Source organism: Echinops telfairi, unplaced genomic scaffold, assembly GCF_000313985.2.
Source record: "Echinops telfairi isolate 266 unplaced genomic scaffold, ASM31398v2 ScPeMD7_10;HRSCAF=50, whole genome shotgun sequence".
NCBI classification, from domain to species: Eukaryota; Metazoa; Chordata; class Mammalia; order Afrosoricida; family Tenrecidae; genus Echinops; species Echinops telfairi.
In genome coordinates, this window is record NW_022103907.1 from 12,895,252 (window position 1) to 12,914,167 (window position 18,916).

At 41.4% G+C, this 18,916-nt stretch overlaps 1 protein-coding gene across 2 annotated transcripts in view; it reads right to left on the bottom strand.

Moving 5' to 3' along the window:
- Positions 1-18,916, bottom strand: part of SOS1 (SOS Ras/Rac guanine nucleotide exchange factor 1) — an 88,273-nt gene continuing 69,357 nt past the window's right edge. The window contains exons 16-23 of one of the 2 annotated variants that reach the window (XM_004711122.2): positions 15,362-15,524; positions 14,469-14,586; positions 12,300-12,472; positions 11,992-12,108; positions 10,450-10,711; positions 4,817-4,861; positions 3,199-3,317; positions 1-1,904 (exon numbers count right to left, since the gene is read on the bottom strand). In XM_004711122.2, the coding sequence (XP_004711179.1) occupies positions 1,413-1,904; positions 3,199-3,317; positions 4,817-4,861; positions 10,450-10,711; positions 11,992-12,108; positions 12,300-12,472; positions 14,469-14,586; positions 15,362-15,524 (1,489 nt within the window). In that variant the 3' untranslated portion in view covers positions 1-1,412. The remainder of the gene's footprint in view (positions 1,905-3,198; positions 3,318-4,816; positions 4,862-10,449; positions 10,712-11,991; positions 12,109-12,299; positions 12,473-14,468; positions 14,587-15,361; positions 15,525-18,916) is intronic. The other variant, XM_004711123.3, reaches the window with a different exon arrangement.

Sequence of the window (18,916 nt, forward strand, 5' to 3'; positions counted from 1 at the left end):
CAAGGTAATAGAAATGTTTAATATAAACTTTAACACATTGCATATATGTTGCCTAGGAAATTAAAAAAACAAAATCACAAAATTCCACTTAAAAGGAACCTATCCCAATCTAACCCAACATTTCCCTGCATGCCAAACTGCAACTTTAGATCATTCTTCAAGATTAATACATACAGACAGAACTAGAAAGCAAAGGCGTACCACAACACGTGCTTTTCTTCTTAGTGTTTGTGTGTATGTTTCAACTGAAAGAAATAAAAATCAACCATTTCCCCCATATAATAATTTAATATATGCCAGCCAAAAAAGTATTTTTATCTTTATTCAATTAAATTAAAACAGACCTGCCAGGTTTATTACGTAACATTCACTATATACACATGATTTAGGCAAGGTAATTCTAGATACGCTGATTACTCCACTATTAGTAAAACATGAATGGTGTCAGTGATGCCCAGCAGGTGCCTCTTTTCACATTGGATGACTGCATTTCCGTAACGGTTAGAGGGACAGCTACCAGCTCGGATGTGGATTACCAGCAAACCTCTGGGAGAAGGAGGCGGAGGGGGGTTTGACAATCTAGCATAGATTAACAGTCTCCTGAATGTAAGTCGTGTTCTTATCAGTTATGTTTTTGAAGAAGTTCTCCTCTCAGGTAATTGTCACAAAGCTTCTCATTTGAAGGCAACACCACCACATGTTGTGGGTGTGTGGGGAGGGTTGTAGGGGTATGTTCTTAAAATCGGTATAATTATTCTCTTTTTAAAAAAAAAGTACCTCTTTGGTGAAGCCTCGGTACCCATTCAGTTCACTGTAATAATCTGTAAACAGGACTGTGGGACAGTGTGGGCCTTGCGTCCAACACGGTCAGGTGCCACAGCCTCTCCTCAGAGTCCTTTGAACGATTTTTAAGAAAATATTCTAAAGTAGGAAGAATAAAGCAAAGAAAACCAAAGGCGGGTATTAAGATCCCTGTTTGAGTTTTTTGTTTTTAAAAGTGCATAATATTTTGAATTACAAAAACTGTCATTATGTGGGCCTGCTGGACATTAGGCTGTGTTTTCCATCCCTTTAAATGATTAAGATCACTTAACACACTCATGCACACTCACACACACACATACACACAAAGGACTCCTGCCTATTGGCCGGAGCAAGTCCCTTTACTTGATTTTCAGGTGCAATCAGTTGTCCAATTCCTCTAGCACAGTCTTTCCATATTCTGAACTGGAATTCCATGTTCATTTCATAATCATGTCCAGGGGAGAATTCACTTGTCTTATACGGCATCTTGACGTCGAGTCATTAGTGTTTGGAGTTTCGCTGCAACTCCTCAGTGCCGGCACAGCAGTGCATCCATTGCCAGCAATGGATTCCGGGGTTGGGAAAGTGCCCATCCCAGGAGCGCGAGCTCAGGAAGAGTGGGCATTCTCCAACAGCGGGGGTCCGTCTCGGTGCATGGATGGGTGGGTGTGCTCCCTTTTGTACGTTTTTGGAGGGAGTTTAGGGATGAGCTGAGTGGTGCTCTGTCGTGGAGGGACAGGCGGCCCCGCGATGGAATGAAGCTCCACGTCGTGCGTCAGCGGAGGCGATGGCAGATGCCTTCTTGGGCCGTGAGGAGAAGGTGTCTGAGGCGGCGGCGGCGTGAAGGGCGAAGGGCTGTTGGGGAAGAAGGCGTTGCCGTGATCACTCTTCTTGCCCAGGGGGGGAGGCTGGAGATGTAGCGGGGAGCTGGAGAAGACATCCGGCGTCCTCACCGGCTCTCGTGGTGGCAACAGGGGAGGGCTTTTCGGAGGGTCTGATAGAGAGGTCCGGTCCGATATGGAGTATCTTGGTGAATAGACTTTTGATGTGGGTTGTCTAGGAGGAATTGCCGGAGGATTGTCCAAATGCTTAGACATCATCTAACACAAATGAGAGGGGGGCGAAAAGAGAATAAAATGCACACATATTCATGGTTTAGTTGATATACCATGATGCATGTATTAAGAATTATGGTGAAGTTCTCAAACATGCTATTGGCAGAGGCGTAGGTGTGAACCAGGAGTTCTGCCACATACATGTATGTGTCACTTAAACATCCATGATGCGATAGGATGTTAATGATTTGGACATTGTACAGACATCCTGCTAACACCCCGGGGGAGCCCACCTCAAGTTGTCCCTGAGGCAGCAGCTGCCAGAGGCTGGGGGGGAAAGGGCACTGTGGCTGAGAGAGTTGGGCTAGGAGCTGAGTGAGCAAAAGGAATCGGGTGGAAGGGAAGCCAGGTTCACCCAGCTGGCCTGCTCTGTCTGGGTTTGCTTGCTTTTGGCTTCAAATTGCCATCGAGTCGATTTCTACTCATAGAGCAGAGTAGAACTGCCCCTTTGGGTTTCTGAGGCCGTACATATTTACGGGAGCAGAAAGCCTCATCTTTCTCCCTCGGAGCCAGTGGTGGGTTCAAACTACTGACCTTGTGGTTAGCAATCCAATGCATAACCCACCACGCCACCAGGGCTCCTTTTAAAAACCATTAGTGCTAAATAATAAACAAAAGGAGAGCAGCTTTCCCTGAAAAACAATCAAACAAAAATCTAATAAAAAGCTTTATGGGACCATGAAAGTGTATGCGGTCGGATGATGCCCAGGGATGTCAAGCAGCACAAATCAGTCTTTGAAATGGAGGTTTCTGTCCATTCGGAGAAAACGCAGCTTTCCCCAGTTTTAAGTTTATCTTGAAATATCATTTGCGATTGCTCACCCACCACTCAATCTAGCATAAGATGATTTCTGATTTAGTATAAGTTACCTGCCTATGTTTCCATTGCAAATGTACTATCTGAGCCTTCCACGGTGTTCTGCCATGTATGTCAGACTTGCTCAGGCCTTCAACCCCCTCCGGGACAAGCCTGGGAACCACCCAGTTGACAGCTGTCTGGGAACGAAACTTAGACAGCTAGAACAAATAGCTATCCTGAGCCTTGAAGGTTCCTCCCAATCCTGAATTTTCATGAAAATCCCACTTAAACGCATGTTGAGTTCCTGTTACAGACTTTCGGTACACACAAAGATACCCTTTCATTTGTAATGCGCTCGTAGACAGAACTTCATACGTCTCTGTTTTAAAGAGTTAAAATTCAGTGTGCCCTGACAACACAACTGATGATCGTGTAACTGTAATGGCTCCAGTTTCCAGGTAACAGGATTTTCTACTTTACCTTAGATGGCGAAGATTCCGCCGGGGCAGATTCTGGTCGTCTTCGTGGAGGAACTGGAGGGGGGACAGGCACTTCATCAGTGCCCTTGGTTAAACTTATAGATGATACTGAAGCAGACCCTGTAGAATGTTAAATTTAAAAAAAGAAAAAGAATAAAGCTTACAGGAATTTCATTTATTACTCCTTTAAAGGCTTAGCTGGAAACGGCTTATATTTACTAAAAGAAATGTGTGGAAGTATTTCCTTTAATAAAGCCAACTGCTTTGAACCCATGCAGAGATTTTTAGCAGAGTTTTCAGTGGAGGGCGGGGAGCTTCCTAAGAGATCCTGTTATTTTGCCGCTTGAACTAAAAAACATTCCCACTGGTAATCGATCGTTAGCCTTTTTAACTGGGCTCCAGTTCTCCAATTTCGGGGCGAGACCTCACAGCCCAGAAATCCTTTGGGGCTGTGATTTCTGTTGGGCTTTTATGATGAGCTCGGCCGGTGTTTTCTCCTATTGGTGTAGAATGCTCTGCCTGAACTTGTCTCTGGGAACAGCCTTTCTGATCTTCAGGCGGCCCCCTGCCTTCCCCACATCCTCCCACGGGGGGCGCCCTCGTCTTGCTCTTGCAGGGACTCTCAGGGGCCTTGCAGTCGCAGCCATCAAAATCTGTGATGGCGCTTTCAAGCTGACCAACGCAGTAAACCCAAGCCCACGCAGCCAATCCCAACCAGGCGAGCTCGACTTAGGATAATGAGTGAACTGACACAAAAAGTTAAGTGAAACTTCTAACTGGGACACAGTAACAAGGGCATAATTTAGGCTTATACATAATTATACTTTGAAAGGCAACACTTATGTACGTTGTTAGCTAGTGCATTAAAAAATGATGAAAAATACTTTGAAAAAGTCTTATTTTGCCAAGAAGATATTATGGCAAGTTCTAACTTAAAGAGTACTTGGTGCATTGCTACTCACATGATCTGCATTTTGATCACTTACCTTTTCCCCCAAGAAACTACAGTGAAGTTAGTTCATCGCTAACATTCCCGTGCCACACATTTTGAAATCATTTGTGTGGAAGGCCAGCAAGAAAATATTAATTTATTAGCTTGGAGTTTATGGAATAACTTAGTGAATTGTTAGTTTATTGAAAAAAAAATTTAAAGCAAATAGCTACAATGCAATCAATCCTTAAGCTTATTAATACGAACAGCTGTAATTACAAGGGAGCTCTTCTAAAGCCACTGTCAGTGACCGCCTATAAGCTCGGCTGCCACCCAGCTCAGTCAGGCCGCATGTAGTTGCCAGCATTCCCACACGCTCATGCATGCTCTCGCTTCTTGCTCAGAGGTGCATTAATATATACTTAAAACTCTAGAGTTGGAAATGAGAAATGGTTACACGTGGAACCCACCCATTTAGTACATTCTTTAAAAGGAAGGGTGGGAAAAAACGTGTAAAGCAAATAACTTTATGATCCAGATAGCATAAGTGAAGGCCTTACTTCTAAGGCGTTGCAAGCAAGGTCCCAGTGCTGCCAGACCCAAGAAGAGTTTTAGCAGGAAGGGTGACCCTTGGTTTGAATGTCAAAGCCAAAGCAAGTATTACGCGTCTTAAACCAAATATACTAACTTGGGCCATGGGGCAGTGTAACTTGGATAAAGACGGTATCGCTGCCTGTGAAAGAAAACAAGAAAGAGTAGATTTTTTTCCCTTTCATTGATAGTCGACTCATCTACCAAAACTGATTTATGATAAAAATGTCACTGTCATTCCAGTTTCAAAGAATGCTATAACTGTCTTTAGTAAAAAGCACATTATTACTCAAGTTTGAGAGGGGAAAAAAAGAATTGAGTTCCTATTGTACTGGGAATTTCAAAGATTCTAAAATTCACAGTAACTAAATGAAAAGCATTCATGAGAAAATGAAATATTCTTATATATTAATGGAAGACTTTAAAAAAATGTGAAAACCCAATGTAAGCAGAGAATTTAGCAGGACGTATGAGAGGTATGCCACCAACTAAAGATTACTTTCAGAAGGCAAACTTGTGAAACAAATATATATTACATAAAGCGAAGGCTAAAAGGGAGATTTCTAACTAATATCATTATTCAAACCTTTAAATAAATGTTCGTGGTGACCATAATCTCACTGTAAAATAGCTACAACTTTGGAGATCATCAAGCAGGGTTGAGAAAGTGACATAGCTATTTCCTTCAAAGGTTTTAAATGTTTTAAAAGACCAATAAATATTTGACGATTAAATATATTTTAAAGAAACCTGGTGGGGCACAGTGGATCAAACACTGGGCTGCTAACGGAGAGGTTGGTGGTTTGAACCCACAAGGGACTCTCTGGGATAAAAATGAGGCATTCTGCTCCCTTGAAAGATTGTAGTCCCAGAAGCCCAAGGGAGAAGTTCTACTCTGTCCTGTACAGTCGAAATAGATTCGACTGCAGTGAGTTTGGACTTAAAAAAAAAAGATATATCTTACATATAAAACTAATTGATAAATTAAGAATACACAAATTTAACAATATTAATTTTCTTAAGGAAAGAAAAGAAAAAAGAAAATCAAAAGCCCAAACCAAGAAAACATTCAAAGTAGGAAAAGTGAAATGCAAGACTGGATCTTCTGCCCAGGTAGCCCTCCATTTCAACGGGCTTCCATGCCAATATCTGGCTCTGACAAAGTCAAACACCTCATTCAAACAAATTCATTATCATGGTCTTTTATTATCATTATCTTTATAAATCATAACATTGAACATCAGAGAATTACAACATCAGCACATTAGGTACTACCACCAATACTGCGTGTAGCATATACTACTACTGATTAGATGTACCCAGAAAACCCCACAAAAATAGCTCTAAGTGCAGTTTGTTGTAACTTATATCCATCTGACATTGGGGATTCCCTCTGTTGGTTTTAAATACACATTAATTGTTGTTACAATGCCTCACATGACCAACACATGGGGCACATACTATCCAAAAGACTTAAATATTCTGGGCTATTCAAGCTTATTTGGTCAGAACGAGAGCAATGTTATGTTCCAGGTTCAGCAGGCCTACCACTCCTGGCGATCTGATTGGTTATATTGATACAGTGGTCTTCTTTCCCAGATAGCCCCCATTTCAAATAATCTATCCCACTCTCTTGCTGCTACATGTGCTGACATTTACTTAGAAGCCACAGTCACTTCTAATAAGACTACAATTAATTTTTACACTTGACATATTCGTCCATGTAGCTGTTGCTGTCAATTATTTCACTATCAAGCATCTAGAACTTAATAGGGATTAAAGGAGTATCTAGCGTTAGTGCTTACCCACTTTTCTTGGAAGGGAAAAAATATGATTACGCACTCTTGCCTCCTGAAGTTTAGCCTCAAGAATATGGTAGAACATTGAATACAAGGTAGGGATGAACTCAGAACCTGAAGCTGCTGACTGCCATGATCTGCAGTCTGTTTTGAAAGGACGACCACTTGGGTGCACAGACATACAGCTGGAGACTTGGCTTCAGTTGTGTTGGTAAATAGCACCGGGTTGGATCTGTGCTCCTGACAAGTTTTGGGGGGGAATTTTTGGGGGGAGGATAAAATGGGGTTCTCACTTTAAACTGTTTCGTCCCATTGCTTGGAAAATGTAATTTTAAACATCTTAGAATTAGTACTGCTCTAATTGGTATATGGTAGAAATCAAGATGAGCCAGAAGGTCTTAACTTCCAAGCATGAACAGGTCCACTCATGACAATGTAGAAGTGAAATCCAATTAATTGAGCAAGTACTAGTTACAAAGTCAAATCCCAGAGAGCAGGCCAAGAATGATTCTTGCACTTCATCATCCCCTGGGGCTCTGACAACAGTAGTGATGCTCAAGTGTCAATGCCAGCCTGGCTCAGGTGGGAGCGGGGTGGAGGAATATTTTAAAGCTCCTCAGGGGATGATAATGTATAGGGAGGGCTAGAACCACTGCTGAAGATCTTCTCAATTTATGAAGGGGCCATTCTTAAAACTCGAACAAGCATTATCCTGTAGGGGAAAAAATTCTTTCTCTATATATATTATCAGGCTTTTATGGGGTTAAAATGTTGTCCATCAAAAGCTACCAAACTCCAATGCGTTTGATGTACAACGATGTAGCCCTGAAGAAAAAGCCTTGCACCCCAGCTCCAAATGCTTGAGATCCTGCCCCTACTGGCAGAGGGGAGGAAGTGCATCTGCAGCCACAAGCCAGGTTTATGACCGCCTCTGGGACCTTCCAACAGGAGGAGGCACTTCATCTTCCCTTCCTTGCTGTACCAGCAGAAACAAAAGCCACGGCTGGGTGGCCTATTCTCTTTCCCCAGCACTGACACCTAAGCCTTAGAGGTGGACCTGGCCAGTAGAAGCTAGGGTGTAGGTGGCAACCCCAAGTAGGTGGCCAATTCCCTCCCCGAACTGCCTTCTCCCAAAGCAGCCTCGAACCGTTTTTGCGTGTTTTGTGGTCATCTTTCTCTGAAATCCTAGAGCACTCATGCCATTGCCACCTGGCATCTGACTACCGATCTCCCAACTGTGGGTAGTTCTCGTCTCTCAGTAAGCTCGTAGGCTTTACTAGAGAAGACGTGTAACTGCTCAGCAATGAGTGAAATATGCAACAGACACTGGATAAATGAATGAACTAGATGTTTAAATCTAGATTATAAGGGAGGAGGCTACTATAAAAAGAATAGAAGAGTATCATTTTTAATTGATCAACAAGTCTAGTCAAACTCTGCCTTTTGAAAAAATTAAGCAATGGGGCTTTCTGGCAGCTCTGAGGGGAACAGGGCAGCACAGAGGGAGTGTTCACTCTGGTTGGTGACACAGTGGGGGGCTGGTTAGGGCTCTGACATGATAGCCTCAGGATACTGGCCAAGCAGAAGGGGAGGCCCTTTAGTAACGCTGACCAGTCAGTGTCAAGTCAGAGGGTGACTGTGCACAGGGACACATTTGTATTATGCTGGGTGACTTGATTTCAAAATTGGTTCTTTTCAATTTTAATAAGAGCAAAGGGGGCCTTCTTTATCATAAAGAATAAGATGTCAAAAGAAGCCGCAAGTCTAATTCTCCAAAGCCAGCCTCCTGAACCGTACTTCCAGACTTGCCCTGTGGTTTAAATGAATCCTGCTCCACTGCCCAAGTCTGGCCCCAGAGCACCCAGCTCCCACAGCGGCCTTCTTCCCTGCTTGACCAATCACAAGATTCAGCACAAAGAGAAAACTTAATGTGCATCTCTTGTTCCTCCACCTCTTCTTTTTTTTGCTACTTCTTTAGTTAAGTAGAATTTGCAATTAATGGCTCTCGTGTAAAGTTTCAGCAATCCACTCATGTGAGAACTCATATATATATATGAGGTATATATATATACCTTAGTAATCTGCTGGGGGTGGGGATGGACGGGGGAACTTGCAAGTAGTTAAGTGAATAAAGAATTACTTCAGGGCAGGCATACTTAAAAAATGCTGGTATTGTTGTATTATTTAATTTAGGGGGTTGGGGAGAATACAGTTTTGATTTTCACTTTTTAAATCTAGTGTTTATTTAAACATATAAAATATATGTTTTTACTGAGAATTTACTATGTGAATCCCATGATTTTCGCAATCCTCAGTGGCCAAATAAAGCTGGGATGTTGTAACTCTCAAGATAGTTATATTTTACTATTTGTTTTTACTGATTAACAATTTTATTTTTTCAGTACTTAACCAATTTTATTTATAATGTAAACTAAATTTTTAAAAATAAATTAAAATGTGACAGTATCAAGATAAATACACTTTTAATAGTAAAAATAAGACCAGTTGTTGGTAACTTGAAATATATGACTGACACAAAATTCTTGACCAATTCACAAAATAAGATTCCTCAAGGAATAGTTTTCAGTAGATTTTTGTTAAAAAGTATATGCTCTGAATTGGAATAAACCTAGTTTGATCCCCAGGAGGCAGAGGGGGAGGTGTTTTATTTAAACCAGAGCGGTTATGAATAGACTAGGATGACACACCAGGACTGTGAACCCCGGGGTCACAGTTTCTGTCATACTGCCTGCCTCTCTCTCAGGGAGAGTCTACTCGAGCGTGCAGCTCAATCTGCACCAGCAGCTCAGCCAGCCGGTGGGAGAGGCACAAGGAACCTGTGAGACAGGGCGAAAGGGGCCTGAATTCAAGTTTGGATTTAATAATGACTAAATGAAAGCAAGCTGTGTGTCCTGAGTGGCGCTTTAAAGTTCCCCACACCATCAGTTAGAGAACGATGGAAACTGGTCTCCATCGAAAAGGTAGCGCCTGGCGAGGGAGGCTGGACAATGTGGTAGTCGGCAGCCACTTGTCATTATCAAGCATTTGAACATGGCAAATCTGAATGGAGACGTGCTGTAAGTGTATAATGTATGTTGCATGATGAAGACTCTGAACAGTAACACTAAAAAGACTGTGAAATATCTCATTAATAAAATTTTATACTGACTACATACATGTTCAAGTTATAATATTTTGGAGATATGGGGTTGAATAAAAATATTCTTAAAAATTAATTCCACTTAACTCTTTTTGAACTTTTATTTCATCTGGCTGTAGGTAACTTAAAAGTACTCAAATAACTGATGTTTTTCTACTGGACAGCACTGGTCCAGAAGCAGGGAGGGAGAAGCAGCGGGATCTGGTTTGTGTGAGCTGTTGGACTGGGCTTAGGCACAGGCAGTGGATCCGATCAACCCAAACCCAGCCCAACCCACTGCAGTTGAATACTCTCCGATTCACAGTGACCGTCTTGGCAGGGTCAATGATCAAATGATGTTTTAATGAACGATTTCATTCTTGGGCCTTTGAGTGAACTAAATTACATTTTAAAGAGCATTGTTCCAATAGATTCAAAAACAAACAAACAAACAAACTAAAAGTTGCTCACTCAGAACAAACGCATTGCCATCAAATCGCTTCCGACTCACATGATCCTATACGACAGGGTAGAGCTTCCCCTATGGGTTTCCCAGACTGTTACTCTTTCCAGAAGTAAAAAGCTTCCTCGTTCTCTGACTCAAAGTTGCTAGATTTTAGAATTTGTTTCACATTTTTATAAGATTTGTTGAAATAGCATTGCCGTGTCTACCAGGTCACACACACAGACGATAATAGTTTTTCCCCCTTTAGCATATCTCTAATACTGATAATTACTTGGAAGCACGTAAACCTTTCCCACCTACGTGAGTGACAGGTGTTGAGCACCTACTTGAGTGAAAAGGGCTCGAATGATCAGAATCAAACACACTGCACACGTCTGTGGCACTGGAAGCACCAGAAGCAGGAGGTGTTAGCGGTGTTCGTGGAGAATTCGGCGCCGAGGCTGTACATTCTGTTTCACTCTCAGGGATCCGACTGTAGCTAATCTTCCTGGGCTCCTGCTGCAGAGGTGTGGGGTGTCGCATGGTACCTGGTCTTGGGTTTGATGGACGGACACCAGGAGATTTTAGGGGATAGCTATATTTTTTGGGCTGTAGACACATCGAAAGAAATATATTACTCATAACATCATAACTGAAAGGAGGTTTTGCTCTATGTGCCTGATACAATGCAGCTAATATCTAGAGAACCCATCAACCAGTATTAATGAAATGTCAAACGATTCCATTCAAAATGTCCAGGTAACACCATTCACAACCCACTTGGCTAAAGCCATGGCTGTCTAAATTGTTAGGAAACGCTTTTTTCAAATAACTGAGTCTTCATCCTATCAATAGCAGCGGGCACGTGATTTAAGAACAGTGGTGAGGGTGGCGAGGACCAGGCCGTGTTTGCTCTGTTGTACACAGTCTAAGTCGGAACCGGCTCAGCGGCACCTAACAGCAGCAGCAGCAGCAGCAGCAGCACGTCATTTTATTTATGGATGGAATCTTCCAAAAACATTGTTGTCTTTGCTGACCTTTAAAATGGCTTATTGTGAAAAATTGAATTCTGGGAAAGCTGGGATCATGATGAAAAATGACAACTCCTTAAAGTGCTACAGTAGTGATGCCATCAGGACCCCTTGACTCACGGATAGATGCATTATGTTGCCAACGTTTTCATCTGTGTGGCTTAGCTTTACAGCGTTTTCCTCGCACAGTAACTATTTCTTAGTGGTGGCAGCCTGTTTCAAAGGAACAGACCACTACCTACTTACAATCTGCTGTTTGTATTCATCTCACTACAAATTGTGAGCTGTTTCCTGGTGAGGTAGCATAAGCTCTGGTTCACAGGTGTTCAGAGGCTTATGGTTACTTCCACATTCCCACCTTTCTTCTGTGTGAGAAAGATCACATTCATAGCACTGAGGTGCGACTACACACTAATTTGGCTAGGCCCCGAGAAGTAGTTAAAAACACAACAGAAACTTTACTTTCCCAAAGTAGCTGTAGCCAAAAGTGGCATTTTTATAGTTAATGATTTATAATGATAAGTTCTAAGAAATCATTAATTTAAAAAATGACTATAAGCTAATCAATATGAAGTAATCAAATTTTCTGTCCTTAAATTTGGAATAATACGTCATTTGTTGAAGAATACAATAAACAATTTCCCCATTATCTATTATATTGGGATATGTTCAATGAATATTAATGTTCATGTATTTGGAATCAAGTGAGCTACTTCTAGCAATATCTGTTAAGCACTTTTTATTTTTAACCATCACATATGCACTATATCTCTGAACAACTTTATAAAAATTGACATAATGCATATATTATGTAGTATGTAAAATACAGCTATAAAATATAGATAGGTGAATGCTTACAAATCTTGGTAGGGGCTTAGGGTGTCGAGGCTCTATTTCTAGGGATTTGTTGAAAAGATAATCTGCAAATTCTTTTTCCATGCTGCTTCCCATTGGATTCAAGTTTTCAAAGAACCTCTGAAATAAATGCAGACATAAGCAATTACTGATATTAAATATTTTAAATTCAGTGAATGCCATAAAAGTAATTTAAGAAAACATTTTAAATGACATAAGCTTTACTTCCCTTTTTTCTCTTCGACCATATAATCCTGCCTTCCACATGGCATTATATACTTAATCAGAAATATTCCCGTAATTCAACTTACTTTGATATCTGATTCTACTCGTAAACAGTAAGGCTGGTTTTGGTACTGCTGGATCTCGCCTGTTATTTCTGCTACTTTCCTCCTCTTGCTAAAGTTTATAAGTTCTTTTCCATGTCTTTTTAGGACCTCAGGGTTGCCTTCTTCTGTTTTCAAGATATTAGTTAAATAAATTCCTAGAGGATCAAATGAAAATATTTCAGGGACAAAAACTGGAAAAAGTAAATTTGTTTTCTTTTCCCCTGAGACATATAGCACCGCCCCATCTAAATCGGCATAGCCAAGGAGTCAAGGCAAGAAATCCATGCTATGGGAACCAAGCTAAGTAAGCACCAAAGGAGATTTGTCTAGATGTCAAATTCATCTGTGAAAGTTGTTTATTTGATCAATACCCAGGAAAAAGGGAGACTGCATTAAGTAACCATTTCCATACCTTCAAATAATTTCTAGTTGACAGAAATCAATGTTTTGTTGAAAGAACGTTTTAAGAAAACACTGTCACCAATAACACGCATTTTTTTTGCAAAATGGGAAAATGCTAAACTTAGAGGACATTTTCTGCTTACTCAGCTCTTGAGACCCCACAAAAGGTAGTCACACTTTGTAATTCAGAGGCAGGAGACTTTGGATAAGCTTATTTTTGGAAATGTAGAAGGATTTGCAAGTTGATCAAACACCAGACTATGTACGTAGTAATCTGTGTGTGTTCTGGTCTCTCCTCCCCAATGTAGGACATTCCCGCCCCTCTGGTACATTCCTCCCAGTGTAGCAGTAGTCGGGTCCATGATTACCCTGCAGACTGAGCACTGGATGAGCAGCAGAACAGACAAAAGCACAGGCCCTAGTTCATTCTAGACCCCTTTGGTGTCGGAGTACTTCAGCTCCTTTCTAGCAGCAAGGGTCTGAAGCCTGCGCTGCTGCCTAGCCTCACTCTGCCTCAGAGAGCCCATCTGTGAAATCGGGGTAGCTGTGAGAAACACACGAGCAAATTTATGGATCAACTTAGAATAAAACCAGTTGCCACAGCGTCGATCCTGATTTGTGATAACTGTGTGTGTCAGATCCATAGGGTTTTCAATGGCTAGTTTCCAGGAAGTAGACTCCCAGGCCTTTCTTCCCTTGTGCCTCTAAGTGAACTTTAACTCCCAATCTTGGGGTTAGCAGCTGAGCCTGTATTTAATGGTTTACACCACACAGGCCCTCCATGGGGGTCGGTTGAATAGCGCCCACAAAGAGTAAGTGCTTAGTCGGGATTAGTCAGCACAAGGTACTAACTATGAGGTCTTGGGGGCGGGGGCAGGAGGGTGTGAATATCTGAGTTCATTTACTCAAGGCATGTATGGACTGAGTCCCTTGCTGTGTGCCAGGGACCACATTAGGCACTGCCGGCACACTGATGAATAGAACCGCACAGTCCCTCACCTCAAGGAGGTCAGAGCTTTGAGGGTGGGCTTCATTAACAGCACGATGTGGTAAGTGTTATAATACTAGTGATACATAAGAGGCCAGGAGGACACATGGAGGATGTGCCGGTTCTGTCTGGAGTCGGAAGGCTGAGAACAAGCACCAGAGATCAACATTTGGTTTGTGCAGTGGGGGTGGAGGGAGCGGGGGTGAGGGCAGACCCAGGCAGGGGCCACACCTGTGGTTCCAAAGGCCTTTCTGATCAAGTACCACTAGATTTTCTTTTACTGTATCCTTGAAAGAAGGAAATACAGCTTCCTTTATCTGGTAACAGAGGGAAGAAAAAAGAGATGGATAAAAAGACTAAAATTTTGCGGTGCTGAGAAGTAGGGTCCAAAGGCACCCACACTAGGATTTTTCAGCCACATGGAACTGTGTGCAGAAAGCCTGGCTACAAATAGGCATGAGTTAGGTCACGCCTCTTCTATAGAGCATGTTGTTTATTAAAACTCAATTTAATGATTTTTATGAGTATAAAAATATATAATGGCTAATTATTATTAGATGGCTGAAAAAGATAAAGTGGAAGGCAGTACATTTGATCCTACTAAGTTCTAATTGAGAAAAATTCTCAGGAGACTCAGGGGTTAAATAAGTGTTAAATAAAATTTGGGGTAGGTATGAATCAGCTCTAGACTCAGTCATTTAATGGAATAAATATCTTATTTTGCCTAGAAACACTATTACAATTTAAGAAGAACTACCCACCAAAGAAAGGCACACATGGTGGGTTAATAGACCTGAGTTTTGCCAAGTATTTCTTATAGTGATCTTCACTCAATTCATGAGCTTCTTCTAGTATTTTCTTTTGGCGACTTGGTATTTGCTAAAAAAAAAAAAAAAAAGAAGAAGAAGAAATCTAAGTTTAGAAGATGAATCACATTGTGTGAAAAAATACTAAGTGCTAACATTTTAAGGTGGCAATTTTGAGGCTAAGCATAAAGCATAAATACAACAATATCAGTCTGGTTCTAAAAAGGTAGTAACACCGCTTCAAAGAAATTATTTTCATAGATCCTAGTATAAACAGTTGGACTTAAACATGTCAGAGATAATAGAAGTAGGGCAAGACTGTCGGCTTAGAGCGGACTCGAAAGCAAATAACACTATAAGGTATATGTGTGTAGTTCAGTGTTTCCACAGTACATTCTGTTCTTGCCATTTCTTGCAGGGTGACTGGAGCATTTCATTGTATGTTATGTTGCAAATTAAGTGCAACACTTTTTCTTCTGATTAGGCTACTGTTGTGTGCTGTGCAAGCAGCTAGAGCTGCTTGGTGTATCATGGGTGGAATCGCTCCATCAGGTGTTCTAGATGGTAATCTTTGTGCAGGAGGCCACCAGGTCTGTTCTCCCACAGAGCTGCTAGTGGGGTCAAACTGCTGACCTTTTGGTTCGCAGTTCATGAACTTATGTTAAGACCTATGGATATATTTTAATGAGGAAGCCTAATTTTAAAACACCAACCAATTCTTCCTTCAAATTTAGATAATGAAAGTCAATTAGATGAGACTTGTAAGAATTAACGAGCGCACTGTTAAAAATGCAGATTCTCAGAGTAGGAATGAAAGTGTGTTTTTGAACCTTATGTCCCAGACTTACCTCAAATGTGTGGTCTAGCCTGTAAACAGGTGATGAGTTCATAGCACTGACCACCTCGAGAACACCATTGAAGTTGTTCAGCTCCTGAAAGACTTGTAGGATCTCAATGACGCGACTCACCACTGCCACTCTTTCTTCTAAGTTTTCAGTTTCTATAATACATCTGGGGATGAAATGGATTAAAAGTGTCTTGAGTTTTTCCAAGAAAGCTACTACTTAAAGAATTTAATAAATAACAGTATAAATTGGGGTGGGTGACTACAGTGTAACTATACTAAATCAAACCAAACTCACTGCTATTAAGTCAATTCTGGCTGTTAGGTATCACACAGTACAAAGTAGAACTGCCCGGTATTCTTCTGAAGAGTAGAAGGTGGGTTGAAAATGCTGATTTTTCGGTTAGCAGGAGAGCTCTCAACTACTGTACCACTAGGGCTCACTATAGTGTAACTATAAATCAACCCCCCCTAAACTCTGTCCTCGTGTTGATTCCGACTCTTAGCGACCCTAGAGGTCAGGATAGAACTGTGTTTGTGGGTTTTTGAGATTGTAACTCTCTTTTTGGGAGTAGAAAGCCTCCTCTTGCTCTTGCAGAGCACCTCGTGGTTCTGAACTGCTGACCTTGAGGTTAGCAGACCAACCTGTAACCACTATACCACCAGGACTCCTCTATAGAGTATATATATATTTAGAGTGATCAACTGGCAACTCCGCCTCACTCAGATCTTTTCCAGATAGTCACTCGAGTACCCAGACTAAAGTCAATCAGTCAAACATTTCCTTCCTCTATTTGGTGCATTCTATTTAGCTTAGTGTTAGAGTTCACTGAGAGGATGGGCATCTTATTGAATGTATGCTGGCCTTTGGGCTGCAGGTGTGTTCTAAGGCAATTTATTCTAGAACTCAAGAATTTGGTTGCCCCTTATTCTTTTTTTTAGCCCCAAAGTTCTGTTTATTTGGTTTTTTTTTTTTTCCTTTTTTAACATTTTATTAGGGGCTCATACAACTGTTATCCCACTCCATACACACATCAGTTCATTTCTCTGACCTACAGAAATAATTGGCTGTGGCTGTAGGAACAATTTTTAGACAGGTCTTCAGATGTCGAAGAAGCCCGATGAAAACAGAAGCATTTCACACGGACACCAAGAACACGGAAAGCGAGTCTGTGGTCCCTAGCACCTTCTAAAAGGAAGTGTGCTGCACTCAAAAAGAAAAATTTTTATCAGCCATTTCTTATTTCTAGTATTTGAAATAATTTTTCTATTTTCTTTTATTTTAAAAATTAAAAAAGATCATTTTATTGGGGGCTCATACAACTCTTATCACAATCCATACATATGTCAATTGTGTACAGCACACTTATACATTTGTTGCCCTCATCATTCTCAAAACATTTGCTTTCCGCTTGGGCTCTTGGAATCAGCTCCTCATTTTTCTGCCCCCACCCCCACCCCCAACCTCAGTTTTTTATTTCCTAATCACATCTCGATAAAAGCAAAATTCTAAAGTTGGTCTTCAATAAGTAGTATTAAATAGTTTACCATGTAGAAGTAAAAATATATAAATCAATATTTAACATTTGAAAAAAATTTTAGATGGTATTATGAAAAGTTCATGGAAACATTCCATTATCTTTTAATTCCATTTTTTTCATAAACTTTAACCACCTCCCTTGTATTTTCTGAGCTGATTTTAAGAGAAAACCGTTGTATCTAAAACTATCAAAATAAATTTGTATAATCAAATAAATATAACTTGTTTATATGTTTCAAGCCTAAGCTGGATCTCAACAACATTTATTAGATTCTGGCTAATGAGCTGGACATTAAACGTGATGTAATACATGTTTAATTCATTCACTTGATGTAATACAAGTACAATGTATTCACACCTTTACTTAAATATTTCAGTTGTTATTAAGTAGGTATGAAAACTGAAACCACTTCTGGGGCTCTTGTCAAGGACAGGGTTTGCATCAGATGTTTTAAGAACCTGGGGTGGGGCTCTGATTCAAAAGAAAGCCCCTCCTTGATGCCCACTGCACTCCTGATGGCTGCAAACGTGCCCCAGTAAAAGTGTCTCCCTCACAGCTCTCAGGATCTGATTTTTCAGGCCATGCCTATCTCTAATTGCTTCTACGTAGATTTGAACCACCAATTTTCAGGGTAGCAGCCAAGCCCAATAACTGTTTGCACTACCCAGGGATTCCACAAAAGCTCAAGAGGTGACCCTGACCCTAATTCTAATGCATGGGGGGCTAAGACCCACTGCGGCAAGTGAACAAAACCCTCACAGAGAGAGGGGCAAGCATAGGCCTTTCTCCGGGTCACCTATTAAAGAAAGTAGGACAGGAGGAATAAAATGGTTTCCATGCCTTATAAGTTATGTGCCCTCGTTTTGCACAGAATTACCATGGCAGAATGGGTCTCTTCAAACGGAAGGGTAGTTATTTAACTTGATAACTAAATCAGAAAGCAACATCTAGGGAGGGAGGCAAATTCCAAATCGTTACTTTTAAGAGGCTAAGAAATAGTATTAACGGAACGAAGCGGTGACTTTTGGTAGATGACCCGGAATGTCTATTTCTCATTAAATGGTGCACTGCTCTTTAGTGAATCTAGTGAACATTAATGCAAAAGAAAAATTAAAGCCGTTGAAAATGGTCTTAAGAGCAAAAAGCAAATGCAGAAAACACCTATTCACGAAAATCTACAAAAATTCGGTAAGCTATGGCAGTGTATGTGGTATCTGAAATAAGCCACTCCCTCCTTCCCCATGCCAGCTCCGCAAGGCAGGCACTCTACTCCAGGCGGCTGTAAGCAAGACACAAGGCGCCCTCTCCTCCCAGCTCCCAATCCAAGGGCATTCTTTCCCGGAGGAGCAGCACGTCAGCATTCCGCATCACGTCCCCAGCCATCAAGTCCTGGTTGAGTGCAATCAAGAGGTGAAATCTCGCTTCTTCTGCTGAACACCCCCTTATGAAACAGAGGCTCTACTTTGAACACAACACACTAAGAACATTGGGGTCCCGGTAACCTTTTCTCTGGTTCATAGGCGCCAAAATGACTTTAGCCTGCTGCGCCATCCCCACCAATGGCTCACTTTTTACAACAGTGGTGTCCAGAAGGCTGCCTTCCATCCCACCCCAATTCCAGAGCGCAGTCTCCAAGATGTCACCAGAATGCAGAAACCGGTCATAAAACAAGACAGTGCCAATCTCTTCCCACAGAAACAAACTTCATTTGCAAACAAGAACAGAGACATTTCAACCTAAGGACACTCAAGAAAAGTGGAAGTTATGATAAAAGGCTATTGGGAGAGATTAATGAATGTAATGGATATAGCCCACATAAAAGTCAGCTAGCTTGCAGATGTCAGAACCGATCTTTAAAGGATTCATAATTTGATTGGATTTGTTTGTTGAAAACAATAAAGCACCATAGTGGCGTTGATCAGTGAGGTGTGGTTAGGAAAGGACAGGAGGAAAGTGCTACCAGTAGCACTGTCATCCGGGAGGACTGTGGGCAGTCTCAAGGCTCGCCCTCCCTCCGG